Source organism: Megalops cyprinoides, chromosome 19 (genome assembly GCF_013368585.1).
Source record: "Megalops cyprinoides isolate fMegCyp1 chromosome 19, fMegCyp1.pri, whole genome shotgun sequence".
Lineage (NCBI taxonomy): Eukaryota > Metazoa > Chordata > Actinopteri > Elopiformes > Megalopidae > Megalops > Megalops cyprinoides.
In genome coordinates, this window is record NC_050601.1 from 19,257,797 (window position 1) to 19,285,696 (window position 27,900).

General features: G+C 49.8%; 1 protein-coding gene across 1 annotated transcript; it reads right to left on the minus strand.

The window, feature by feature from the left end:
• Positions 1 to 417: 417 nt before the first annotated feature.
• Positions 418 to 26,077, minus strand: LOC118794728 (rap guanine nucleotide exchange factor-like 1). Its single transcript, XM_036552989.1, has 15 exons — positions 24,944 to 26,077; positions 13,663 to 13,741; positions 12,064 to 12,214; positions 11,555 to 11,652; positions 8,899 to 9,011; positions 8,360 to 8,527; positions 7,821 to 7,918; positions 7,258 to 7,380; positions 6,652 to 6,830; positions 6,123 to 6,213; positions 5,632 to 5,682; positions 5,324 to 5,411; positions 3,250 to 3,314; positions 2,871 to 2,925; positions 418 to 1,712 (listed from the first exon to the last, which is right to left on the minus strand). The coding sequence occupies exons 1-15, from the start codon at positions 25,323 to 25,325 to the stop codon at positions 1,588 to 1,590; spliced, it is 1,866 nt and encodes a 621-aa protein (XP_036408882.1). The 5' UTR covers positions 25,326 to 26,077; the 3' UTR covers positions 418 to 1,587.
• Between the last annotated feature and the right edge of the window lie 1,823 nt (positions 26,078 to 27,900).

The following is a 27,900-nucleotide window of genomic DNA, read 5'->3' on the forward strand; positions in this document are numbered from 1 at the left end:
TGATCATTGATAGATCATTAATTTAGCCAATTTTTTTGGCTAATAGTCAAAGACTGGGCCAAAATTGCTTTGCCCAAATCACACACCATCAACTTGGGCTGTGGTTTTGATGGAAGGGACTCACAGCTGAATCTGATCGAGACCACAGAAAGCCACGGCCTTATATCTAATGGTAAGGGCACATATTTGGCACTACGCATGTTTCACAGTGCACGAACACCATTTGCAGAGTCACGTCCTCTAATCGACAGAATGACAACCACAGCTGCTCTATCCAGAGCATGCACACACAAAACAGACACACACACACACACACACACACACACACACACAGCTCAGACCAGATCGGATCAGAGAGGAAAAAAAAAACAACGGCATAGTCAACATACTCATCAGAACAAGCTTTATTTAGGTTGTAGTGTCAGAGGCCAGGATAGGAGGGCGTGGGCACATGTAATACCTGCAAGCACCCCAGTCTCTGGCCTCGTTAAATTCATCTGAGTTTCAAGAGAGGTGACTGTAAACACGGACTTCTTTACAAAAAGAAAAACAACTGAATTCCCCTGAAAGAAAAAGAGATATGCTATACAATTCCTTAACCTTGACAGGCTCTGTTATACAACCATTAAACTCTTGTAGCCTTTTTCCAAATTTACAAAACAAAGGACATATTCTCTTTTATATGACCATCTCTCATCTCTTACTTAAAATAGGGTCTCCTTTCTTTTCACTATTTACACGTATGTACAGAGATATAATACAGGCAGCGTGGGGCAGCCCTCCTTGGGGGTCATGACCCAGGAAGCAATAAGTGCACATGACACTCAAATAGGGGGAGGGGGGGGGGTGTCCAGATTTGAGAACCCCACTTTCATGGCTGCTGCGTGGATGTCTGTGGTGAGTGCCTGAGTGGGAAGGTGGGTATAGGGGAGACAGCAGTAATAAGACCAGGTAAGATTGTCAGAGGCAGAGTGTCCCCTTTGTAATGTTGGGCAGCAGCAGGACACGGTTTTCAAGAGTACGTTCAGGCAGGTTCACGGAGAAAACCCAAGTTCACAGATTTAGTCAAGTCAGTCCAGTTCAGCTTAGCTTAGCTTAGCCTCACGTCAGTTTTTTTTTCAGTTCTTTTTCAGGTGGCGGCAGTGCAACTACATTAGCTTACAAGCCGGAGATGAGAACAGACGCATGGATACTGATGGGGAAAAAGCAGGCTGGCTGTTCCTCCGGTCACACTTGGGGGGGGTCCCTGATCCGCTCCTTGAGCATTAACTTCTTCTCATAGCGACTGGCTTCTCAAGGTCACACTCGCACATGACTGTAATGCAGAGAAAAGGTGCTTTCCGACTCATGCTCCTGCGCCACTCGCAACTCACCGGTACCGCACACAGAGAGGTCTCCCACAATGCACTGCTCGGCCCTTCAAAGGGCTACGGGCCAGGGTGGGAGTTAGCGGTCAGCAGCGGGCGGGTTGAGAGCGAAGGATTGCTGCTATAGGGGACTAATCACTTGGGGGGGGGGGTTCACCTCACAGGGGTAAGAATAGGTTTGGGATGGGGTTGTGAAGGGAAGCGGGGGCGGTTTGTGCTTTCACACATCTTTGGGCTCCAGTTTGCAGGACATGTTGAAGAGCAGGTTCTGATTGTCGATGACTTGGAGCTGCCGCACGTAGGCCCTGGTCTGGAGGTGAGATGGGGAGGGCTCCACATCCAGGGCTACAGAGAGAGAAAGAGGGAGATGAGGATCACGCAGGAATTCACACTTAGCAATCTTTCTAATCCAGAGTTTTTTTTTAACTGATGAAATTCAGAGCAGGTACTGTGTTCAAGGGCAGCAACAGAAACATCACCAGCCCTGTTTGCATCTCCTATGCTACACTGCTGCACTATAGACCCAGACAGCGTAAGTGGTCCAACACTTCACTTGGATACAATAGTAACCTTTCGATTTTTGCAATGTCAATCGCTGACCACAAGGTGGCGGTCTTATCCTAGCACCCAGAGAAATTGTGTGGCAGGTGCAATGACAGAAGCTGGCCACAAGGTTGAGTTATAGACTTCCATTTTGGTTGACCCAGCAACAGGAACATTCTATACAGATTTCTCCCCGTACAATGAATGAGGCAAAACTGGCTTGATTCAGTTCTAACCAATAGCACAACACTTTAAAGCTATTAATAGTCACAGACAGACTTCCCCATCTCGAAGAAGTCAATCTAATGTGTCACTGCTTCTCTTGTGAAAGATATTTTGTACATTGTAGCTCTTAAGGCTCAACCAGCTTTTCAACAGTACAACTTACATAGCGTAAGAATTGATACTTGACTCTGGGTTATGACATAAATCTAATCTGCACTTTTCCATAAAGGTTTGAATGTTTTTTTTTTTTTTTAATATGAGGCTGAAGGACCTTGAGCAGCCATGGTAGACCCCTACTTATTTTTTTTTCCCTTTGCCACAGAGGTCATTTTTTTCAGTAATCCTGATTGAAATGAATCACTGCAATCCACTCAGGCAGACTGTTAACACATCTGTAATTAGAATTAAAGACCCAGGGCCATCCATTGACACCTCTCGTGGTGCTCTCTGGTCCATTAGGGAAATTTTGCAGCGACAACCATACTAAAATGTTACTGAAACCCAGCATGGCAATATTAACAGACGGTCTCTCGCAGGGCTTTGGCTTCTCGATTTTATCCATTTGAAGGGTGCTTGCTAAATCTGCACGCCCTCTTAATGTGTCTCATGGGTTTCGGCAGGGCCCACGTTTGTGCACACGTGTGTGGGTATGTGTATCCGCTCACACAAGAATGCACTTCATAAACCAGTTTATGAGCGTGTACCAAATAGGATGATACGGGGGGGGGTTCTCACCAAGTTGGGTGCTCCTGCACCTCCTAATGCTCCTAACCATCTCTGCAACTTTGTGCTGGAGAGAGAGAGAGAAAGAGTGGGAAGAACAGAGGAGAAGGAGGAGGGGAAAGAAAAAGAACATGAGAGAGGGAGTTAGGCTCCGTGTGCTAAAACAGTCTGACATCCTGCATACAGCAAATGACAGGGATTGGGGGGGGGGGGCGTTTATGTCCTAAAACCAGCGGTGCACATATCCGAGACATATCCCGATGTGACAGTAAAACTACATGTCATGACAAATGCGTTCTCCATCTGAAATGGCTGCAGCCGCGCCCGGTAGTCCCCGCTGCCCGGGTAGATGCGTTATTTCTGTGACAGCGTGGCACAGGAGACGACTCACCATCTTCTCAAAATTCACCAGCTCCCCGTGGAAGGTCTTACAGCTCTCGTGGAGGAAGGTCAGGTCTGAGGAAGGGGGAGATAAGGGAGAAAGACGGAGGGAGAGAGAAAGAAAGAGAGAGAGAGGGAGCGAGAGAGAGAGAGAGGAAAGGAGGCAGAGGGAGATAAACACACAGAGCAGTTATGTAATGGCATTTTTCACACTCGCTGCAGAGCCAGCATTGTCTCTCGGCAGCTCGGCGCAGCGCGGCCCTGCACAAGCACGGACACAGCGCAGACGCCGGGGGCCACCGCGGCCTGACCTGTGATCTTTGGAAGCCGGCGAGGCTATTTTCAAGGGAAACGGAATGTCTGGCCAGGGGGCAGAGGGGGCAGGGGGAGGGGGCGCTACGTTCAGCCAGAAGGAATGTTCCGAATGTTGTTGACGTCTCAGAGGCGCGGGCCGGTCCGGGGCGCGGGGTGGGCGCGCGGAGGGGGGCGCCCACTCAGAGCCCCGAGGCCGAAAACGGTCCTCACGGGCGCCGCGATCGAGCCGTGCGAGGCACGCGGGCGTTTTTTTTTTCGCCTTCCGCGCTCGCCCCTTCCTCCCACGGAAGGTTGCGTTGCTGCGTAACCATGGAAACGGAGCGCCGAGGGCTGCCGTTCTGCGGCAGTGCGCGCTGCTTAGTTCGACAGGCTCCGGATCGCCCCCGGGGAACGCTTAGCACGCTCATAGGATTTCTCCCACACTGCTCCTACGTTGCAACAACACTGAGAGGGTGCTGTTGGGGCACGGACGGGCTCAAACGCAGCTGGGCAGGCAGTGTGGGGCTACAGCAACACAGTGGGTCATTCAGATGTAGACCGTAAGGCAGCAAGCAGGAGGCGGAAATGGGGCGGGGTGTATCCGAACCTAGAAAACGAACGCCACCTGGTTCCCCTGAAGGACAGAGGCCCACGCTGCGCTTAAAGTGCGCGCATGAGATGAAGATATTTCGCCCCTTCCAAGGTTTTGTTTATGTTTTAGGCATACTGTTAGCGTTAATATGCCATTATCACCGCTGTGATGTGGGCCCGTTAGCTGCAGTGCAGACATTTTGGGTTTACTGCTCTGGCAGCTTGCTTTCATGGGGTACGCTTTGATGCTAATCCCCAGTAATGAGGCTGCGCAGCCGGTATGCGCATACGCCGGCAGCAGCTGCGCGCGGGGCGAAGCCCACGTGTCCACGCGGCTCCGCGGGAGAGCGCTCCGCTCCGCCCCGGAGGGTGGCGGGGGGGGGGGACAGGGGCCGATTAGGGAGGGTGTTAATTGCTGGGGTTGGGGCATGTTTTTTTTTCTAGGGCCTCTCTCTAATCACGCCGTGCTGGCCGGCGGTGCCAGGGCGGATTTTAGGCAGCAGGAGGCGCTTTATGGGCGGACATCTGGAGCACAGCTGGGCGAGAGAGCAGGGAAGGGGGGGGGCTGGGAGTAAACAGAATAAAAAGCTGGGCTCAATCCACACACAGCCATGGTGTTTATCAGGGGTGATGTGGGAGCTGTGAACAGCCTTTCGGCTGATAGCTCTTTGTGGCACGTTGTCATGTGGGTTTTGAAAGTCTTTGTCTGGGGTAGCAGCATCTCGCTCGGTATCCACTCCCCCCCCATAAATCCCTCTCTGACTCACACTGCTACTGAGTGAGGCCCTGCAGATTTTAAGCACATGTGAGTGCAAGTGCCTGATCGTGTAACCAAGGATGTGCCAGTGTATATGCATGTATGTGTGTTTGATAGTGTAACTTTATGTGAAGGTGTATGTGTGTATACATGAGCATATGCATGTAGGTATGTAAGCGTATATGTGAGAGCATTTGTGTGTGTGTGTATGTATAAGTGTACAAAGCAGAGTATGTGTGTGTGTGTGTGTGTGTGACTGTGTCTGTGTGCATGCATGCTGTGTGTGTGTGTGTGTGTGTGTCTGTGTGTGTGTGTGTGTGTGTGTGAGTGACCCTGCATGTGTGTGACTTTATGTGGAAGGGTTTCTGTGTCTGTTTTGCATCAGGGCTTGTTGTTTAATGTCTGCATGTGTGTGTGTGTGTATGCTCCTAACTCCACTCACCTTTCAGCAGCAGTGGGGTGAAGGGGATGAAGGGAGGGCGGAGACTGCCCATCAGATCCCTGTAGGACTTGTGGTTCCTGGAGGGGTCCTGAGGGGCATGGACAAACTCACAGTCAGCGTCACAGACACATATTCACCATCACAAACTCACAGTCAGCATCACAGACACATATTCACCATCACAAACTCACAGTCAGCATCACAGACACATATCCACCATCACTCAAACTCACAGTCACACATTCACTATCACAGGCCTGTCATAGTGCTCTCTCTTTCGTTCCTCTGTGAAATGCATGGGTACTCACCGCAATGCTTTCAAACTGCTGGAACTGCTTTCTGAACCTTCCTGGCAGGCCCTGCGAGACACATTCCCACATGTTATTGCCTCTGCAGACACTGTGCCAGAGAATCACTAGCTGGGTTCCAAACCTGGCTTAGAGTACGAGTGTGTGTACGAGTGTGTGTACCAGTGTCTGCATCACTGCATTACATTATTGGCATTTAGCAGATGTTCTTATCCAGAGCAACTTACAATTACAGGTTTTTACAATGTTACCCATTCATACAGCTGGATATTTACTGAGACAACTGTGAGTTAAGTACCTTGCCCAAGGGGACAGCGGCAGTGCCCCAGTGGGGAATCAAACCAGGAGCCTTTCGATTACAAGTCCTGCTCTTTAACCATTATGCTACACCGCCGCCCCACTGGATCAGTATCACACTGTATCTGTGTGTACCAGTCTCTGTGTCTGTGTGTACCAGTCTGTGTATCAGCGTGTGTACGAGTGCCCCGTACCTCCCAGGTGAGGCGGAGTCGGCTGACCGCTGGGTTGTCCAGCCCCAGGACGATCGCCAGGAAAGACAGCAGGTCCTGCTGCTGCTTACACCTGAAACATCCCCACAAACACGGCCCGTCACAGCTGCTCTCCCCAAAACACACTGTGCAAGGTCTTAAAGTACACAACACCACCTCTGACCCAGACAGCATCTCTCAGTTCTCCTGCCCTAGAAAGCAATCGTGCTGAGAAACCCATTACATCCAAGAAAAACAAAGCCTGTTCTGGTGACCATTTTCCAAGACTACACCCATTTTCTTCCCATTTTTTAACAACGCTACAATACACAATTTTCCTCAAGTATTTCAATCAACTAATGGATACAGCCTCGACTGCCTTAAGATACTCACACACAGCAAAGGAGCATCGCAATTGCTGACTTGTATTTTACAGGAAGTGCATGTTTTACTGTAGCTGAATTATAGCTCTATTATAGCTTCATACATTAAGAACATTAATCCCCTGCATGCAGCCTAGCCCCCTACTCACAGCGCCGCAATTTTGATGAACTTGCGCAGAAGCTGCACCCTCTTTGGCAGCGACTGGCACTGCAGGATCTCCGTGGCAACCCAGTGCTGCACCTCGCTGCAGCGCTGCAGTACCAGCTCCAGGTTGAGGGGGCGCCAGCGAGCCTGCTCCCCGTGGAACACGTAGCACACAAACTCCACCTGTCCGAACAAGCGCGAGAGCGTCAGCTGACAATCTCCCCGACTGACGCGGAAGTAGCAGAGGGGAAACTTGAGATTATACAATATCAGGAAATATTATGTCTTTATATTTGGACTGCATGTTAAGTATGCCAACCAAATGTAAATTTATCTGTTTACATGACTGCAGTAGGATCACTCTCACAAGGAGAGAGACCCTGTCAGTCAACAGATTCACTGACACTGCAGTGACATTCACATGAAAGCTTTTAAACAAACTTACTATACCAGTCACTCAGTGAGGTAATCTCTATAAAGTCACTACAGGGCACATCACTTATGCTCCTTAGACACTCCCCAGGCAATGATGCGATTACTGCTGCCCCAATCCGGGCAAAGCCCTCCCCATCAACAACAAAGCCCACCAATCAAAGCCATGACCTCTGACCTCGTGCACGCAGCTGAAGAGCTCCCAGTCGAACGTCACCAGCTGATTGGCCACCTCCTCGGCGCTCATGTCGTGAAGCTTGCTGTCGCCAGGAGACCAGTGGATTTCCTCAGGTAACGGCAGCTGGAAAAAGAGGGGTGAGGGGGGTGAGGGGGGGCAAGGGGGAGCGAGGGGGAAGGGCGTTAGAGCCATATCGCTCTCAGCATCTGAACCACCCGATGATCAGTAAAGAGGTGCTCAACAGCACCCACCCACAGCCCTGAAATGCTAAGTGTCTCTCTTCACTTCACTGGCGCTCCACAGCAGCGACTATAAGCCAGTAATAATTTAATAAGTAAAACAGTCGCCATCGTCCTAAATTTAGTTCAAAACGTACTTTTTTGGCTGTGAAGTATGAGATATCACAGAGCGTGCGGCAGGGCACTTAAACACTGTGGCAGCTGTCCAAATTGTACCGCCGCTTTCTGGCGCAGCTAAAACTGCTGAGTTGTCTCACCTCCCTCGGCGCTCTCCCCCCACGCCCCGCCCACCCCAAAAGAGCTCCCCCCCCCCCAGGGTCTCACCAGGGTCTCCAGCTCGGACGGCTCGCAGGCGAACAGGTGGGTGTTGACGCCCAGCGTGGTGAAGACGGCTTCATCGCTGGGGCGGAACACGGCTTTCTCTAAACACACACAGATACACGCACACACGCAGAGACCGCATTAGCTGCATTCCTGTGCATATGCCTGTGAAGGCACTTAAATCCTTATCCTTATCTTATCATTAAGCAAAATCTTCACATTTAAGTAGGTTGGCCTTTTTGTAATGGGGGAAGTGCATGTGTGTACGTATACGTGTATGCATACACACTGGTGTTTGAGCATGTTTGTTTGTGTGTGCATATGTGCTCCATGCATACCCACCCCCTGTTTAACATTCTGTATGCCAGTGCATGTGTGAAGGCAGTAGGGAGTCTGCGCAGGCGGTGGGGGGTCTGCGCAAGTGGTGATGGTGTATGGGGGCATCAGCGCAGGGAGCGGGGGCATGTGTAGGAGGCGTGCGCAGGCGGTGGGGGTGGACGCGCAGGCAGTGACGGTGTGAGGGGGCGTCTGCGAGCTCTTACCCCCCGAGGACGTGACGGCCACCAGCACCAGGGTCCCGGGCTGCCGGGGCTGCTCCTCGCTGTACTGCAGCTTCTCCCTCACCAGCGCCAGGATCTCGCCCACACGGCACGACAGCCGGCTGCGGATGGTCACGTACGAGTGGTCCGGGGTGTACACCCTGCAGAAGACTGCACGCACAAACGCAGGGTCACTGCACCGCACCCGTGCATCCGCCTCACCGCCCGTGCAAATCACAAATCGCCGCCCCTGCTCCCCACCCCAAAAACCATTCATTAAAACTGAAGCTGACCTTAACTTTGCCACTTGCTTTTTTTAAACACAGAAGAAACCGCATCCTTTCAGACTTGTTCCTGTCATCTTAACAAAACAAGTGATAGATAAGCTTTGAATAAAAGCTGAGGCCCACACATTGCAGAAGTAACACCTTGGGCGTCAGCGGTTCGTTGCTGCAAGATAAACCCTGCCTGCCTGCTCCTTACCCAGATGCCTTAGCTTCCCCCCCCCCCACCCCCCACCCTGGGCCGGCTGCGCCACTCACTCTCGTCCGAGCCGCGGAAGGCCTCGCGCGGCTGCAGGCAGGCGTCGATTCGGCGGAAATGGCGGAACAGCGGGCGGACCTGCTTCTTCTTGCTGTCCTTGTCCTCCTCCGTCCTGCAGAAGTGAGGGGGGCAGAGTTAGATGACATGACTCAGGATCAAAAAAGATGCATTACATTACAGTATTGTCATTTAACAGACGCTCTTATCCAGAGCAACTTACATAGGTTACTGTTCTTACATGTCATTTATACAGCTGGATATTCACTGAGCCAATTCTGGGTTACGTACTTTGCCCCAGGGAACAGCAGCAGTGCGCCAATGGGGAACTGAACCGGCAACCTTTCAGTTACAAGCCCTGCTCCTTACCGCTATGCTACACTGCCACCCTACATGGATGCAGGTTCAAATCATAACCAAAATGCTACTGCTACACCCTGGATCAAATCACTTTGATGTCCCTGCACATTGGCCTTTTTACTTTAAAACACTGAACTGTGAGGTATAAAACAGCGATTCTGTAGAATAATTACAGCGGTCTGAGAACAGTGGGTTGAGGTGAGAGGTAACATTAGCCTAGTGAGTGGTGTGTGGGCGTTTCTCCTCTGGTAAGGCAGATTTGGTTTTCAGTTCGTGGTATCTGATATTCCAGCGGCATGAGGTTGAGATCTTAAAACACTAAGCTGAAAAACCTTTAGCTGAATTAATTTTTCCTCTGCCGAATAATTAATAACAGAAATGGATATCGATATCGACCACACAGTGAATCTGTTCTGTAGTATGAACGGGGCTTAAACACGCGCAACAGGAGAAACTCTGGAAGTACAGAGGGGCCTTCGCTTAGCAAGGCCATGAGATTTTAGTGGCAGTTTTGTGCGCGTGCGGTATGTCATTTTGTGAACTCTTTCGAAGCGGCAGATCCGCCCGCTGCTGGTGAGGAGGCGCCATCTCTCAGAGCTCCCTGCGGGACTGAGCACAGCAAGCAGGCGGCCATCATGTCACCCGTCGCCAAGCCCTGGAGCGGGGCTGATGTGATACCGCGGGACTTCAGCACTCTGCGGGCCGCGAACGCGGCGACAGAGTGACGGACAGACAGAGCAGCGGACTCAGCGAAAGAAGGGGACTCCGGAGGAATTCTACTGCATTAACACGCAGTTATGTAAATCGGGCATAAAGGCACCATTTTACTCATGACTATACCAGCACAAACAGGTAAATCTCAGGGTGTTTCGTCTTTTTTCTATTATATTATTACCCATAACGCGCTTGTATCATTACTCATATTACTCATGATGCACTTGTAATAAAAGTGACTCCACGCCTCTGATTTGTACACGGATGGCTGCACCCACCCTGCTGACGACACTTTTCTCTGACACAAACATTTTGCCATGCAGGTGACTGCACATTCCGAGGCCTCTGAACTGACAGGAAATGGCAGGCGGAGCGCGGGCGACTCCCTCAGATTTGGAAACCTGTCTGAAAGCAGAGTCCCGAAACGCAGACAGCCCCGATGTCCCTCGAGCTCAGGTGCGCAGCGCATTCTACGTCACGCCAGCACTGATCTCTGATCCCTGATCTGGGCTCTGTGATCTCTGATCTCTGATCTCTGTTCTCTGCCATGCCTCTGTTTAAAGTGTGTGAAGTCAAAACAATCGCAGGTTTATTAAAACATTTTTATCTGCAAAGACACTCACACTGTCTGATGACTGTTGCAACATCATGTTTCCGACCAAGATTATCAGATTAGTGCTTTTACCGCATGCTATAAACATTACTGAATATAAAAGAGGAAATGAGGTACATAGGCACAGTACCGCTTCCTAATATAGATAATTATTGATGGTTCTGATGATTCCTGTAATATCTTGTTTCCTACGAAGCTTATCGAATTAGTGCTTTTATTGCGTACTGTTGTAGTAAAACAATTAACATTTACAAACACAAAAGGAGGAAGTGAGGTATTTAGGCAGAGTGAGGCTTCCTGATATTAAAGAGTCGACAAGAGAATCTTCATATTGCTGAGTGAAAACAATTGCATGCGCTTCTCAACCACACCGAGTCCGAAAACAAGTCTACAGTGTTCCATAGCGAAAAACACAGCATGAAGATGCATGACTTCAGATCTGACTCACAGCGGAATTCTCACGCACACTTTATACGCGTACATATTTTCAATGTCATATGACAAGCTGGAAATAAAATTTTAATGCGTTTCAGTCACTCACGCGTGCTTTGTCCAGCGGTTGCATTTATCCGTACGCGCTTTATGTTTAAGGGCAATTTCACAGGCAGCATTGATTTTCGCAGCGTATTGAGTAGGTCCATTCCCATGATGCAAGGAAATAATCGAGTAAACTGACTTTCCATCATCAAAGTTAACAGGCTTAACACCACCACCACTCATGTACGCGTAATACTCATGACAAAGGGAGGCACAGAGTAATACAGAATAATGTGACGCAGGGGCAGTGTGACAGCGGGATAGTGAGATGAAGGGGCAGAATGACAGAGGGACAGAGTGACAGAGGGGTTAGTAATAGAGAGGTTAATAATAGTGGGGTTAGTAATAGAGGGGTTAGTAATAGAGAGGTTAGTAATAGAGAGGTTAGTAATAGAGGGGTTAATAATAGAGGGGTAGTGTCGGCAGTTGCTCACGGGCTCTGCAGGATCTCAGTCCAGCGCTGCAGCTTCAGCACCTCCTCCACCAGCTCTGGGTGTCGGCTCAGCTCCCGGGCAGCACACAGGTACAGCTCCTGAGGGGAGAGGGGCCCTCTTTACAACACATCAGCACACACAGCCCTTTCCATCTGTATATGTAATACGGAGATCGCAGTATGACTGTGTGTTAAAGTTTGGATCTGTGTGTGTGTATGTGTACATGCATGTGTACTCGCCAGAGGTGGAAAACCCCAGCTTCAGAAAGTAAAAGTCCTGCCACGTATTTGTTCCACCCATGCACTACACCAGCCTAATTTAATAAGCACAACTTTTCAGCCAGGCAGAAGAGCTAATTAGTGAAATTACCTTGTTTAGTGAATGGCTAGAGCAAATACGTGGTAGGACTTTTACTTTCTGAAACCGGGGTTTTCCACTTCTGGTAGTTGCATATATGCATGTGTGTGTATGTGTGCATGTGTGTGTACCTCTGTCTGCGTGTGCAGTACCTTAGGGAAGCTGTTGGCTTTCTCCCCGTCCTCCTGCAGCAGCTCTCTGTAGGTGTCCATGTAGCGGAAGGCCACACTCAGTACGGCCTGCTTCCGCTCCACCCCGTCCCAGCCGGGCCAGCCCTCCTCCTGCGCCCCCTCCACCCCAAATCTGACACTGCGGTCAAGGAGCAACCAAGGGACACACACACAGACGCACGCGCACACGCAAACACAAGGATATGCGTGCATATACAAGCAGACACAAACACAAGGGTATGCTCATGTGCACACACATACACAGAGACACACACAGATACAAACACAAGCATATGCACATACGCGTGCCTGCACGCACGCACGCACGCACACACACACACCCGGCCAGACATCAAACAGCAAGCCCTGATGCAAAAACACACACAGGGCTTACAGACACCGGTGGTAATTACAGCCTTGCGTAAGTGGTGCTCACACGCAGCCACGCCCGTCACGCCCACACACTCTCCTCCGCCCCAGCACCATCCAGAATATCCACAGCACAGCACGACACAGCACTGTCCTCCAACAACGCCTATTCAGCTACACTAACGAAACAGAGAGGAGGACGCTCTGCTGTTCGAGAACTCCTGACCGCTTCAAAATCGTTACTACATGCGAATCTGCAGCGCAGTCTGTGGTCACTCGGCTTCAGCTGTTGAGATGTTTTCATTGCGGCATCAGATACAGTCGTTCTGTGCACGGCTCCCACTTTCAGCAGCCGTCTCGTGCAAATCCCAGGGCGGCGTTTTCGACGCGCCGCTGGCAGCGGGGCGACTGCCTCGGTCTCGGCGGCGGCTTGGTCCGCCTCCAGCGCGGCGCGATGGAGCTGGCCTTCTTGTCTCTGATCGCTGAACCGTTCCGGGTCTTGACATCACCCGGCGTCCCGGGAGAGGAAAGCAAACTGAGACACTGCGGCACGGCGTTGTCTCTGTCCCCCCCAGCGGGAGCCCGGCGGGTCTCTCCCGGCGGGGGGTCTGATTAGGCCGGATTAGGCCGGGACAGGGGGGAGAGAGGGAAAGTGAGGGGGGGAGGGAGGGTGAGGGACAGACGAGACAGGATAGAGGGGGACTGGGAAAACGAGGGCACGAGGGAGGGAGCGGGGTGGGGTGGGGGGGTCGTTCATCGATGCGTGGCAGGGAGACCTCCTTGGCACGCCGCATTAGAGACATCGGGGCCTGTATTTGAGCCTACCCAAACACCCCTTTGTCCTGCCAACTCAGAGGAGACTTTCCCAAAAACACACGCCGGGGCCTCATTTACTACACCCTGCCCCGAACAGAGCCCCGCTCAGGGCGCGTACGGGTCAGCCCAATAAAAAGGGGAGGTTTAGAACCGAAGGCTGGAACTTCTGTAAATTGCATTTCTTCACCCAGAATACTGGGATATTGTTTGAAAATTATACAGCTCAATATGTGTAGCATATTTAAAGAACAATGGGAATGGAGGAGCAGCTAACAAACAGTTTGAAAAGGGTTTTCTGAGTGAGCCTATACATAGTCTATAGGCACTCTCTCTCTCCTTCACACACACACACACACACACACATTCTTTGCACCCTGAGCATGCTGGGAAGGATACTGCTGAAGGAGGATCTGCTGGAACCTGTCTGGAGGCAGGAAGATGGGGTGTGTCAGCATGAAGTCATCCAGGAGCGTCTCTGGAACACCGCAGAGGGAGCAAAAGAGAAACAGAGAACACTCAAATTAACGCCAAATTACCGCCACCACCGCTGTTGCTGTTGCTGTTGCTGTAGCGTGCGGCTCGCATCCCTGCCTCTGCTTTGGCGGGGCCGCCAATTGTCAAGTCACGCCATCTGAGCGTAATTTGAATCAATCTGAACTGATGGGGAGAGAGAGAACAATTTAATTGTGTCGTGTTCGATGCACCTTGTTAAACCTGTTATGTTAATGCAGCTTGTTTCTTAGAATTGTTATCTTAAAATGCCCTTGGCATGCATTACGTAAACAAGGGGGGGGTGGTGTGGGGGGGAGCACCTCAGCCAACCAGTTTCTGGCAAACCGGATGTGTCCGCCAAACGAAACATCCATGGGAATCACCTGGCCGGTGCCTTTCTGGGTTGCAGCTCTACCCGTTTGACTACAAGAGGGGCCAGGCACACCTCTGCCGGGCAATGTTTGAACCGAGTGCCCTTGGATGAATCCTTGAAAACATCAGTGTTTTTTGTTGATGTTAAATGGCATATTCAAAGCAAACTGAGCTTGTGTTATTCTCAAGAGCGGAACCCATGAGCAGGGAAAAATGTTTGGCCAATTTTATTCCAATACGATGTCAATAAGAGAGGCCCACAGTTTACAAGACATGCTCTTAGTGGTCTACAGTGGTTTTGGTGGGATGTAAACCCAAAGGACTAGGGTGGGACACGCAGTAATCAAATATAAATAAGCCTAGTTAGGTCAATGGACTTTCACTGAATTTACCCCATTTATGTTTATTTTCAAGTACAAACTGAGCTTACACAGTAAACCTAAAATTGATAGGCCAAGGCCAGAAGAGTTCTGTAAACTACTGACAGTTTTCCTCCGAAGAAACCTCTTCAGCGGAAAACTGTTCCCATGTTTACGGGATTCAAAAAGCATCAGGTAAAAAACAAAAAGAAGCGAATGGAAGCAGACGGAACAGGAAGCGGGGGCGCGACATAATAGTGAGCGCACCGGGGCAGGTAGGTGCACGTACAGCCCGCAAAGATTCCTGAAAACCAGTTTGCGCAGAGATAAGGAAGTGTCCCAGATTCCATTAATCTGAGCGTAGACACACAAAAAAAGCACTGACTCACTTCTCTAGCCCTAATCAAATTGGCCTACGACGGGTTTCCAACTGTCACTGTTTAGATTTGAACTGACTGAACTTCTAGCGCGGAGGGAAAAAAACTGGAGGGAAATTTTTTTTTTTTTGGCCGGGAGCAAAACAATGAGCACTCTGACGGAGAGCCCCGAAATGAGTGTCTGTGGCTCTTGTGCGAGGGGTGGAAGATAACACCGCCAGTTCAGACATGCCTCCCCCCTCGTTTCCCCAAACACCCTGCCCCCTTTTACAGTAATCCGACAAAACACAGGACCGGGGCGAGGAAAAAAGCTGGGAAAAGGTGCCAATTCCGAATGTACAGCTCTGCAGAGATGTGGGTACGTGGGATTACACATCCATTCAAACACCACTGAATCATAGCGTTCCAATGACCGTCTGACGCTTGGGTGTGATGTTCAGAGGGAAGGTGTTTCTCTTCCTTCCTACCATGTGCCTACAGTGCCCACTGAAAACGAATGAGCATCAGGCTAAAAATGCAAAAGAAATTACACAATGCTTCAATTATCATTCCGGTGGATAAAAAATCCCATTGCGCCGTCAGCGCCTTATTTTAAGAGCAAAAGAGTTCAGGTGTAGTTTACTGTAAAGAGTATTCGAATTTTGGTGAACATCCAAGATTTTTGAATTTTGAACTACTAAGGCTTACTTAAGCCTGAAATGGATGACACTGCCACACAATGTGGGCTGAAGCGTGATTTTGCCTGCGGTTGCGCAGAGCGAGCGCAGCCCCACGGTCATGAACTGCGGCAAGCGTGCGCACCAGTGCTTATTTTCAACCTCCTCGCAGCCGCGCACTGCGCAGGGTTGCCTGGGAGACGCCGTGCTGAGTGGCTGCAGTAGGAGGATTAAGGGGAGGTAGAGAGAGAGAGAGAGAGAGAGAGAGGGAGAGACAGAGACAGAAACAGAGGGAGAGAGAGAGGAAGGGAGACAGAGAGAAAGGGAGGGAGACAGAAAGAGAGGGAGAAAGAGAGGGAGAGAGAGAAGGAGGGAGATAGTAAGAGGCAGAGAGAGAGAGAGGGAGAGATGGAGAGAAATAGAGAGAAGGGGAGAGAGAGAGAGGTAGAGAGGGAGAGAGAGGGAGAGAGACAGAGGCAGAGGAGAGGAGCCCTCAGAAACAAATGGGATGCAAAACAGGAGGTGTTCCGAGGCACGCCGTGGGGGGGAAGGAGGGCGCGGATCCCAATCGTCACCTCCACCGCCTCCTCACCATAACCCTGGCCCTTCGGAGAGCCGTTTCGGCCGCGCCGCTCCAGAGACAGCCGGTGGGCCGGGCTCGCCTCTCAAGCTCACGGCCATGCCGCAGGCCTCACGGTCTGAAAGAGGCAGCCTCGCTTCAAGAGGCCGGGAGGCAGCCCACGGGGCGCCGTGGCAACGCGTGGGCGGGGACAATGGAGATCGCTGCAGAGCAGCGCCACTCGGCCGCCCACTGCTCCTCTCGCTCCCTCTCTCTCTACCTTTCCAGCTCGTTCTCCAGTCCCCCTCTCACCCCCTTTCTGCCATTTCACAAGCGGTGGGCTTCTATCCCAGAATTACTTCTCTGAGCTGCATGATAAGCACACCCACCCACCCTGTCACTGAGGTCGAACCCGAGCACACACTTCATACAGACAGCTCTCCTTCTACCGAGATGCACGGCCATCGAAGGCCATCTTTGTTTGGGGTTCGAAGTGCAGACAGCCTTGGGGAATCTTACCTCCCCTGCCTAGAGATGATCTCTCAAGGCTGTAGAGGACGCTGCAAACCTTGAAAGGATGTGCAGGCACAGCCAAACAGAGGGTGCGGTGCATGCATCAGAGGGGGGTAACACCTTCTGACTCCGGGGCGGGTGCCCACAGTTTCAGCGCAAAGCTGCAACGTGGTCGCATTTAAACGCGAAACACAGGATCGGTCTCTCGAGGAAGGGGGGGTGGGGGGTGTGGGGGGGGGGGGGGGGAAGCGGGGCAGCTGCACGGCACTCACTGCGAGCTGCGGTAAGTAGGCCATCTCTCTGCAGCGGATCGGGAGACGGCGAATGACACCGAAAACCTGCGGTGAATGACAGCGCCTTGTGACGGGAGTCTTACTTGCACATTTCCAGAGCCGATACCAGGGGAGGAGAAGGAGGGGGTGCTCAAAGCCGGATGCCAATGTGCCATTATATAAACTGCATTTCGCAGCACCCCCGCTATCTCAGGCTGCTTCTTATCTCATCTCAAAATTTCACACAAAAGCACCATTTCAAAAACCTCACTGGGTGCAGGGATGAAGGACAGCGATCCTTCGTCTCAGCAGCGAGCCAACCCCTTGGACAGCATCACGGCCCATGTGTTCGACAAAACGCGGCTGAAAGCCAGGCAAATAAAAAGTACTTCTGTGAGGCTTGACCATCGCTGCAGCGCAGCCTATAGTCTCAGCTGATGCCATCTCTTCCCACAAGGCCGCTGGACAAAATGGAGGCCCCGAGGTACCGTGTCACCTGGGCCTGCTGAACAGGCCCAATCAGAACTCAGAGTCAACAGGTTGCTGCACCGGGCTGACGGGAAAGAGCACAGGCTGAATTTCCCAAATTAAAAACGGTTGCCAGACGCTTTAATACCCGCATTCATAGCCTAGAACGTGGCGAGTTCCTTTTTATTATCTTAAGTTTCGGCTGCGGCAGGAACTGGACTGTTTTCAAAATCAATTCTGAAGGACAGAAGGCCCTCATAACAAATCTGCTTCGGTAAGAGTAACAAAATTACTTTTCTTTACAAGTAAGGGCAGGGGCAGCACTTTGCAAGTATTCTGGCACAAATCACTCGGTTCCGTTTAGGAAGAAAAAACCTTCAAAGCATTAATCATTATCGTTCCCCATTGGACAACTGAGATAAGGAGTTTGTCTTTGTGTTTTTTTTTTTTTAAGGGAAATGTCTGAGTCATAAACGCACACAGGCTATCAGCTTCAAATATCATATCACGCACATTATTACCAGGAGAGGTTTTGTTTTGAGAATTTGTTTCTTCTTGTTAATGAGCAACAGCGAAATTGAGCCGGAATACAATGTGTTGCACTGTTTGTGGTTTCTTTTTTCTTCTGTCCTTTGGCTATGAATTCAATTTTCTGTTAAGCCCAGGAACATACGGCTAATAGACCTAGCTAGCGAATTGCTGTGGATAAAAGTGTGAAACGCATTTCCCATGGTTATGCAGCCCTGCACGGTGGTAATCATATTAAGTTCTGAGCACAACTTTTTGAATCTTTCGTTCAGAGAACATGTTTTAATGTGCATTTGCAGCCCTCGTGTGCTTAATTATGCACATACATGGACACGCACATACGCGCACACACACAAAAACACACAAAAAACACGCATGCACACACGGACACATGCACATGCACGTGCACACACACACAAACACACACGCACACCAGCTGCCTGCTCTACCGAATCGCTGTCAGCCCACGTCTCCTCTTCTCTAATCCACTCAGATTACACCCTGGAAAGCCACTGTAACGCAGCACCTCTTCCTTTCCAGGGTCCCTGCCCAGGCTGTGTGGTTGCCAGGGGCCTGGGGGCCAGATGGGCATGTGTGTGTGTGTGTTTATGAAAGGCAGGCTTGGCCGCCTGTGTCAGGGATCTCACAAGCGAGCAGAAATCAGGTTAAAATCTGGACATCTGGAGACAATGCTGCCGGAATCCCCCAGCCCATGTCAGACCTCCCCGGCGCAGAAGCGCCCGCCCGCCAATCCATTTAAACGGGAGAATGTCTGTTACCTCACTGCGAGCGCTACCCCATCCAACCTGGATCTCAATCCACACAGCTGCCTCCACATGAGCTCCAAGCCTGAGACAGCCTTGTTAGCCATCAAAAGTAATAAACCATACCGCTAACGGCATCTGTGTCCATCAGGACTGGTCCTAAAACTGGGCTGAATACATTGACAGATTAGCAGACAGGACAACGTTCTGGTGTAATCCTACAAAGAGGAATCAAGTATAAGCACTGCTGGGCAGTCCAAAGTCTGGGCTGGTCAGGGGAAACCACACTTAAGATCCCTCTTAAGCCAAGTTTTTTTTTTTTTTCTGGCGACCAATAGCATGATGGTTCAAGTGTTCCACACCAACTGCTGCAAGGGAAAACAAAAGCTCACGGTGCAGGAGTCGACAGCTCTGAACTAAACTACTTCAAACGCTCAACAAACAAGGCGCGCCCAGCCTGTTTAAGTGCAGGGTGCACACGCCACAGAATGGCTTCCCCGGGCCGAGGGAGGGCCGAGCCTCCAAGGCCTGTCATTACCGCAGTTAATGTGGCGATTCGGCGCACGCATATTTGTCTGCACACCTAATGCGGCCAGCGGCCGTGGCACAATCACGGACGGGTTATGTAACCGCTTCTGTTATGTCGATTGGAGTTGTTTTTTTTCCATATACCAGGGCAAGGAGCTACATGCTCGGTATCACCACACCCTGTCTGCCCGATTCTATCTTTTGCCCTCTCCCTTTGCCGTTTCTCTGTCCCCCCTGTCATATTCTCATCCTCTATGCATCTCTAAACTTTCTGACAGCCTCCTCCCCTCCATCTGTCTCCCACACCTCATACTCAATCTGCCTCTCTCTCTCTCTCTTTCTCCCCAGGCTCCATTCCTCCACTCGGCCCCCTCCTCACTTCCACTCCCTCCCTCCTTCCTCTTCCTCCTCCTCTCCTCTCCAATAGCTCGGTTGCCATGTGAACAGGTGCTGGAGAGCCTCTTTTTCACATACAGAAAGGCACACAGAGACACACACACACACACACACACACAACCAACCACACACACACTCACAACCACACATGCAAGCACGCACAAACACGTGCGCGCACGCACACGCACACACACACACACGCACACACACACACAGTGCAAGAAGTTGCCCCCAAGGCGCAATATGCTGCTCTCTCCATCGTGTGACCCAGGTGCGTGGGCTACTGAGGAGAACTGAGGTGTGTGTGTGTGAGTGTGTGTGTGTGTGTGTGTGTGTGTGTGTGTGTGTGTGTGTGTGTGTGTGTGTGTGTGTGTGTGTGTGTTCACATGCTGTGGCGGGGGGAGGGGGGTCAGCCATTTCTCTGCTCATTATGTAATCCCATCCAAATAGAAAGCAAGTGAGGGGGCAATTTGTCTTTTGTGTTCTTTTTCCTCTCTGAATAACAGCCACCCTCCCACACACACATCCAAAGCTCTGTAATCACGCCGCACTCTGCTTCTGTGCGCTCCTCTGCTGGGGTTTTTTTTCTCGGCTCTTCCACAAGTTCGCAGCTGCGCTCCCCGAAAAACCTGCGGAGATGAGAGGGCTGCGTAGGCCGCAGAGAGGCCCGGGATTCACCTGAGGGATCGGAGGGTCAGCTCAGCGCAAAGCCACCGCCCGGGGGACAGGCCGGAGAAGCCCAAAACTACCGCTGTCAGGCTGAATCAAACAGGACAGGAATCATGTAAACACCTTAATGAGCGTGCTGAGAGGGAGAGGGAACTCCCTTCGTGTGACTGGCGGATAGAATTCGGATTTTAAGGGGGCCCGGTCATCTCAATTTCACCATTAAGGCAAAAATGATGACAAATAAGGCTGTACAGTGCAACAGCGTCCATTTTCATGCAGGCAGAGTGCTGATGAGCATTGGAAATCTGTGTCCCCGCGTCTGTGAAGCTCCCTCAGCGGCAACTCTTAATCTATGAGTTCAGCTGAAACGCCACGCCGTAATTAAGCCTATCGGTTACAGCTGCGAATCGTGATCTCACCCCGTGTGAAGTCCCCTGTGGAGAAGAGCCATCACCTGTCCCCTAGAAACTGAACACTAATTGTTAGTTTGTGTATGTTCGAGGACCCCCTTGTCTTCTCGCCGAAGCTTCCCCACATCCCCAGCGTTTGCAGTACGAAGCCTTGTGTCACGGTCCTGTTAGGCTTCATACATGAAACAGCACCCACACTCCCCGCTCTGGTTGAGAGCGACATAAAATGGCACTTCAAAGCAAAAAGCAGGCAAACAAGGGACTCCTTTTACAAAGCCCGGACCCAACCAGTTCGGCGCAAACCCAAGCCCACTGACAGGGATCCAAACACACTCCGGTTCTGCCGCCACCAGCAGCCATTAACGCCTTCTTCCCCGCAATAAAACACGGACTTGGCACTAGTTGGGCTTTCAATGCTCTCCAAAGATGCAAGCACAAACCCACACAGATTATGTAAGAATAAGTGTGTGTACGGAAAAAAATACCATTCAGATGATACATATCTACCATCCCTTACCCAGTGTCAACATACCCATACTGAATAAGGTAATAAACTGCATTAGAATAATTTCTTCCAGCTTCCATTTGGAAGAAACCGCATTCTACCAGCATAATGGTTAACATTTCTGTTGTGCTCATCGACAAAGTCTAAGCAAGCGAACGACAGTAACCTTTCTCTAGGCTGATGAACACATTCAGTAGGCATGGAGTTTGCCATGATGTTGAGAGATCTATTTGTCTATATCGTACTCTCTATGTTACATATCCGTGTTGAGTGTGTTCTATCATGGACATATGCAAACAGCTATGAAGAGTCTTTGCTTTCTGGATGGGATGCGATAAAGCAGGGTAACCCCCTGTCAGCTAACACGGGCACATCTACCAGCACTGCAGTGACATTGAGCCAACGTTGCTAAGATGTTACCGGGACGTTGCTTGTCAACAGGAGGATGGCTGTGTACGGGAAACAGTTTCCGGGCACACTGAGCTGAAAGTGAAATGGGAGAATGTGACAGGGGGGCTTTTCACCCTGGGAGGGAGATTCCAGGGAATGTTCAAATCCTCTTCCCTGACTGACTGACTCTGTAACTGCTTGTCTCCCCCACCCACAGCCAGTGCCTGAGAAGCAGAATTCCCCCGTAAACTGTGCATTCTCACTCTCTCGTCACCCCTGTGATCCGAAAGGGCCGCCTCCGGTAAACAGTTACGTTATGTAATGCTTAAACGGCCGACCTTGAGGCGGGAGCGTTGTGTTCAACCGATCGCCGTGGGTGTGCTCGCTCTTTTTTTAAAACTCTGTCGCAATACCTTTCACCTCTGCTTACCTGCAAAGCACAGACAAACACACAGGCATACATGCACGCATTCACACACAAACATGGGCTCGCACGCACACACACACACACAAACACACACAGCCATGTACATGTAAACAGAGAGCTCTAGTATGGGCTAATTACAGTAAGTCACACGACTGTGGTTATCCGTAACCACACAGAAAAAGTTGCGTAGCTGCGTTAGCTCTTGCATTTACCCACAAAAATTTCTCAATTTCAAACGGCAAAGAGTACGACATGCCCCACGCAGAACACTGCACCGGTCTGAGGTCTGATCGGTCGAAGGTCAAGTTAAGAGCATCCACCCAGCTCCGTTCTGCACCATAGGGAAGTTACTTCAAGCATTCTGGAATGTTCAACTAATCCTCATGGAGAGCTATGCCTTCTAATTATCTTTCAGGTAACTGACAAAAATATATATCTCCCCGTGCAAAGAGTTCATTTCTATTCGTCATGCACCGCTAATTGTCACCCTGTATATAGCTGAACCACATGTAACAACAACAGCAAAAAAAAAAAAAAAAAAAAAAAAAAACATTCCAGGCTGTAGAGATAATATCTGACATGTTTTGGTGTTGTGTCTACCTGACTCCTCGTGTCCTTGTGAGCTGCCCAAATATCACTGACACACAGGCAGACGACGAACAACAGGGTAGCATGGTAACAATCAGGGCTTGTAACCACAAGGTTGCTGGTTCAGTTCCCCACTGGGGCACTGCTGTTGTACCCTTGGGCGAGGTACTTAACCGACAATTGTCTCAGGAAAATATCCGACCATATGAAAGGATAAAACTGTAAGTCACGCTGGATAAGAGCATCTGCTAAATGACAATAACGTATTGTAAGTTCACTGTGCAGAGCAGACTCGTAGTCACCCGAATGGGGGGGCCACTGGGCTGAGAGACACGGTGTTTTGATAGCCTCAACTCTACGGGATGTTGAGTGGAGGGGCTGTTGGGAAGTGAAGTCCAAAGTGTGCACCACCACCACCTGTTGCCCAGCCTTTCGCCCTCCATCGGCGTCCCTGTGAGCGCACTGCGTCGCTCTGCCTGATGGAGCATCACGCAGATCTCCCTGCCATTTCTCCCGGTTCTCACTGCGCTTTCCTGTCAGTAGAATTCAGTTTTTTTCCGGCTGGGCCAGGCAACCTTCCCCCAATTTCACACTGACCCACAGCACTCAAAGACAACTGCCGTCCCGGCGTGCGTGCGGCTTCCATTCTTCACTGTGGCGTTTGCTGGGTGAAGTCCATTGTTTTCTGTCACTGTATATGCAGAATAGCATTCCTGAATTGTCTAATGAATTGTCTAGAATACTAACACCATTGTTCGGCTACTGCGGCTGATTTTTTTTTCTTTTTCCATTTTTTTTTTTCTAAACAGCATTTCAGCTTTAAATTTGCAGTCACCTGGCAACCCTGGCTCTGCCTCTTGAAAAGCAATGCCTACCAGCCAGACATCCAGCTGCGCTGAGCAGTGTTCCGTTGGACTGAGCGTGAAGCCACATTAAAGATAAAAAAAAAGTTTGGGAGGTTTGGCAAGCCTGCGCATACGAGAGACACGGCAAACCCGGACAGCCTGGGACTTGCCCGTCTGAAGGCCGGGATTAATGTCTTGTTTGTAAAACCTGCCGCGGCCCTGCAGCTCACCTCTGGCGTAGCTCTAAGCGCTGCTGAACTATCCAGACCATCGGCATTCTTGTCATGCTAACAGTGAAGCTCCAGAATGGCTGGGATGGACACAAGTCTATGGCAGTAACTGCAGGCATCCCAGCCACAGGCGGAGTGGAGACACTGACTGATGCAGCTTTGCCATACCTGACCTATTGGAATTTGAGCTTGTAACAGCCACAATGCATCAAACTGAAAGATACTGTCTGTGTGAAATCGCAGTTGCAGGTGCACCCCGATACGCACACCCTTTAACACAGAGGTTCTTTAACACCAGACATCTACTGTTGGATGGGGTGGAGTGGCATCATGTGACATAGTGCTATAAACACCTACAACGTCCTACCTTTGGCACTCTTCAGCATTCAGTCCTGTTTGCCAATTGCTACATTAGAGTGGGTTTACTAGATGCAGATCTCTCCTTCAACAGAGCAGGCTTTCCACCCCAGAAAAGCTATTTTTAAAGGGTATAAGAGCCACTAAGAAAGATATGGATTTCTACATGTCAATCTGCCCCACCTTTTTGACTGTGAACAGCATAAACAGACATTTTAATCAGAGACATGGCCTTATTTTGAGGAATAAAAAAAAACATGCACACACATGCCAAGAAAATGAAATGGCCAGAAAAAAATGCTAAACTATCGAAACTAAGCATCTCAATGGTTTGGAAAACGACTGTCGTTGTGTATAGAACTAGTGATAACGCTGGAGAAACAGGGAAACTCGGTTTGGCGTTGACTGACACTACACTGCGTGGTCCATCCACCTTTGAGGAACCTTCTCCGTATGGTACTACAGGCGTTTTCCAAAATAAAACGAAGAGTGTCTCTGAAAAGGGTGACCTAGTGGCGCGCTAAATAACTGAGACAAACAATTTATTTATATGTTCGTAAATGTCGCGATTAGGACTGACTGCAGAGCTAGTTACGCTTTGACGATCTACGGATGCCAGTCCGGACCTAATCGTGCCGAAAACCATCAAATCGATCCACTACACTTTCAATACACGTTTGATCATTCTTACATCGTATACGGGTCATCCGCGACAGCGTGCGTAACCATTGTAATTAATGCCAGAGCGTGTAGATAAGCTGTGGGGTAAATCGTTTGATAGGGACAGGTATGAAAACATGGGCTACGTCCGAGTTTTCATAGCAAACAGGTGAAGCAAGGAGATAAAATAATTTATAAAATACATTTTAGGAGACACATATTCGGTCGGAATCCGGGAACGCGGACAGATGCCGGTATTCATAGTGGAGAGGCTGGGCGAAAAAGAGTACGGCTGGTTGGCTAGGGACTTACCTGTGCAGTTACAATGTCGCTTGCCTGCTACGCTGTCCAGGACCGTCAGTGCAACATTGTCAGGCGTGTCCGGGGGCAACGGGGTCCAGGTCGTCTCCAGACTGGCCTCGGAGCTCTGCTCGTCGCTCGACAGAGACGGGCTCCTGATGTCCGCGGCCGCGGGGGGCCAGCACGGCGGCTCCTCGGCGTCCGGGCTGAACACCTCCCGCGCCGGCCCGCTCTCCGGCGAGGTCTCCCTGAAGAACGGCACCACCCGGGAGAGGCTGGCTCTCCGCCTCGAAGCCCCCGTGCCGGTCGCCTTCTCCCCGAAAGCACCGGCGCGAGTGAGGGCAGTGGTCTGCTTCTTCAGAAACTTTTCCAGAGGCTTCATTCCAGCCGGCATTTTGGTAGTGTACCCCTAAAATGACTATGATAATGGCAATGGCAACTCGGATAGTCTCGTACGTTTAATTCTACATCATATTTGTAGACATGAAACGAAGTCCTGATTTCCTAGTCTCTTCGTCTACAGCAGAAAAATAGACAAAAATGAGTAAGAGCCCATCAATCTAATTATGAGTTATGAGCAGAAGAAAAAATCGGTAAGCAAAATCAGAGCCTCTCAACACACTGATATAGCTGCGTCCTGGCTGAGTGGTTACAGTGCGAAAAAACAGCGCTGTTCCATAACAAGAGTGATCATTTGACGTCTGCTCACACTTGTTTTCCGCGTCTGCAGCCGCGTCAGACGCACCGCCGAACTGGAGGAGCGGTGCACTTAAAATATTACAAAAATGTCTCAGAGCCTCTGTTCAGCAAGCGACGCGATGAATTAACACTTTCCCGTACGATACAAAAAAGATAAGACATATGGAAATAAAGCGATTGATTTAACTGCGGGGGGTGGTTAAAACGGCGCCCAGTGGTTTTCTTCCCACTGGCTACCGCGACCTGTCTCTTTCGAAGTGCTCCACGATAACACAGATTAATGGCTCTGTGATATAGGCGCCACTGTTATCTACTTCACGAATAATGGCCGTGTCTGCAGAGTTCCTCTTGTATGGAAGAGTGTTTATTACGGCGCCTCGCTGCTTCTCCCCCCTCTGTGTGAACTGAATGCTGTCGTGGTGGCGCTGCGGATACACTCTCCCTCTCTCTCCCCTTGTGAGTGTGAGAGTGTAGACGGGACTGCTGTACCGAATTTGTCTCCGCTCCCTCCCCTCCCCTTCTGCAGCTTCGCGAGAGCAGCTGCTGGCTCCCACAGCTACCGAAAAAACACACACGTGTGCGTATCAGATTAACCATTGAATCACGAAAGAAAACTAACGAGTGCGCTGGACATTCCTGCTGGAAAATTCCGATTTGCTTTGGTATTCGTTTTATCCAGGCGTTATTATTATTTGCTGCAGTTCCTCGCGACTAGGTTATTCTTTAAACTACCATTTTAAGCACGCATTCCCGCTGTAATGTGTTTGTATTTTAACGAATGGCTTGTTCTTTTGTACGAGGGTCCAGGGCGGGTTTCTGGCCTTCCGATTACTACAGTGTAAATTCGTCGTTTATTTATGCCCATGCATGCTTAAATGGTGCAATAACAACTGCACAATGTACAGGTATGTTGCAGTACCTGTAATTATGACATTTTATTCTGCAGACCACACACATTATTATTATTATTATTATTATTATTATTATTATTATTATTATTATTATTATTATTATTACTATTCAAGTGGAAGATGTTCTTATCCAGACCAACTTACAAGGCAGGCATAGCAAGATCTATTTGGTGTACGTCATGACACACTGGGGTTGCTACAGCCAACAGCTAGGACATATGTAAGGAAACTAAAGGTTTTATGTGTGGCTGTTATGCTGATACAATTCACTGTAACGCATAATAGGTATGAATAGTTTTGTATATGGTCTACGGTCAAAGATGGGTTTGAGTGGTCTCAGCATTCTCTAAAATCTTGATAGTGCTAATTATTATCTATTATTAAAATTATTAGATATTGCTAGATTACCTGTTGGGTGATTTCATTAGCTGTGAATACTGTTAATGTTTCCCTAGTTTTTTTAGGGCAGATACCACTAGAAACTATGTGTGTACATAGTCTGCCAGTTTAAGTAGGCCAGCACAACTAACACTAGGAGTCTACAGCAAACACCCTGGAAAACCTGAACTAAGCAAGCTAGCCTGGTTTCAGCTCAGCAGCGGAAATGGCATATCACAATTAAGTCATGGGCAGAGCTGGCAAGTGGCATAGCTATTTTGCTTCTATTGAGCTCAACAGGAATAAATGTGAGGAGATGAACCTGGCAGGGAGACAGGAGCAACCTGCTAGTGTGCGTGTCCATGTTACAGAAAGAAAGAAATGTTTAAAATGAAATATTAACACAAACTTTAGAAGGCTTTAATACTCGTGTGTGTATGCTGAGGACAGAAATGTCACTGAAAGGTACACACATGCAGACTACTTAGAGGGAACCAGCGAAGAACAGCTTAACTCCTTAAGAGGTGCCAATCTTCCTTCCTAAGGGGGCAAGTATGTAGTGGAAAGAACGGGGGAGTACTTTGGGATATAGCCCACGTCAGGGTATTTCCCAGTCATCCTGACGTACATTAAACACCCCCAAGACAAATGCAGTGCCATTGTGCTGGTATATAGGCCTGTACCCAACATAAATGTCATTGTTAAGACTAAGTGCATCGAGAGCTTGATCAATACACATTTACATGTATGTTATCAACACTCAAACAACAATGCCATTCACAGTGGGAAAGCATGTTTATGCTTGAATATTTGTGTTACATTTTGTCTTCCCTCACTTCACTGTTCTCTAGAAAAACTACCGAGAATAACCCCACCTACTGAGTAATACAGAGTTGTGGCAGTAGACACTGTATTCAGCTGTTACTACAACAACAATGACGCGGTCAGTCACATTAGCAATTAGCGGGGAGCCTAGAGTGA

Excerpts from the sequence above, each read along its gene's own strand:
- LOC118794728 (XM_036552989.1), bottom strand. The coding sequence starts at position 25,325 with ATGCCGGCTGGAATGAAGCCTCTGGAAAAGTTTCTGAAGAAGCAGACC. Across the intron at positions 7,381-7,820 it reads CGTCCGAGCTGGAGACCCTG|CTGCCGTTACCTGAGGAAAT; the intron begins GTGAGACCCTGG and ends CTCTTTTTCCAG. Across the intron at positions 6,214-6,651 it reads TTCATCAAAATTGCGGCGCT|GTGTAAGCAGCAGCAGGACC; the intron begins GTGAGTAGGGGG and ends GGGATGTTTCAG.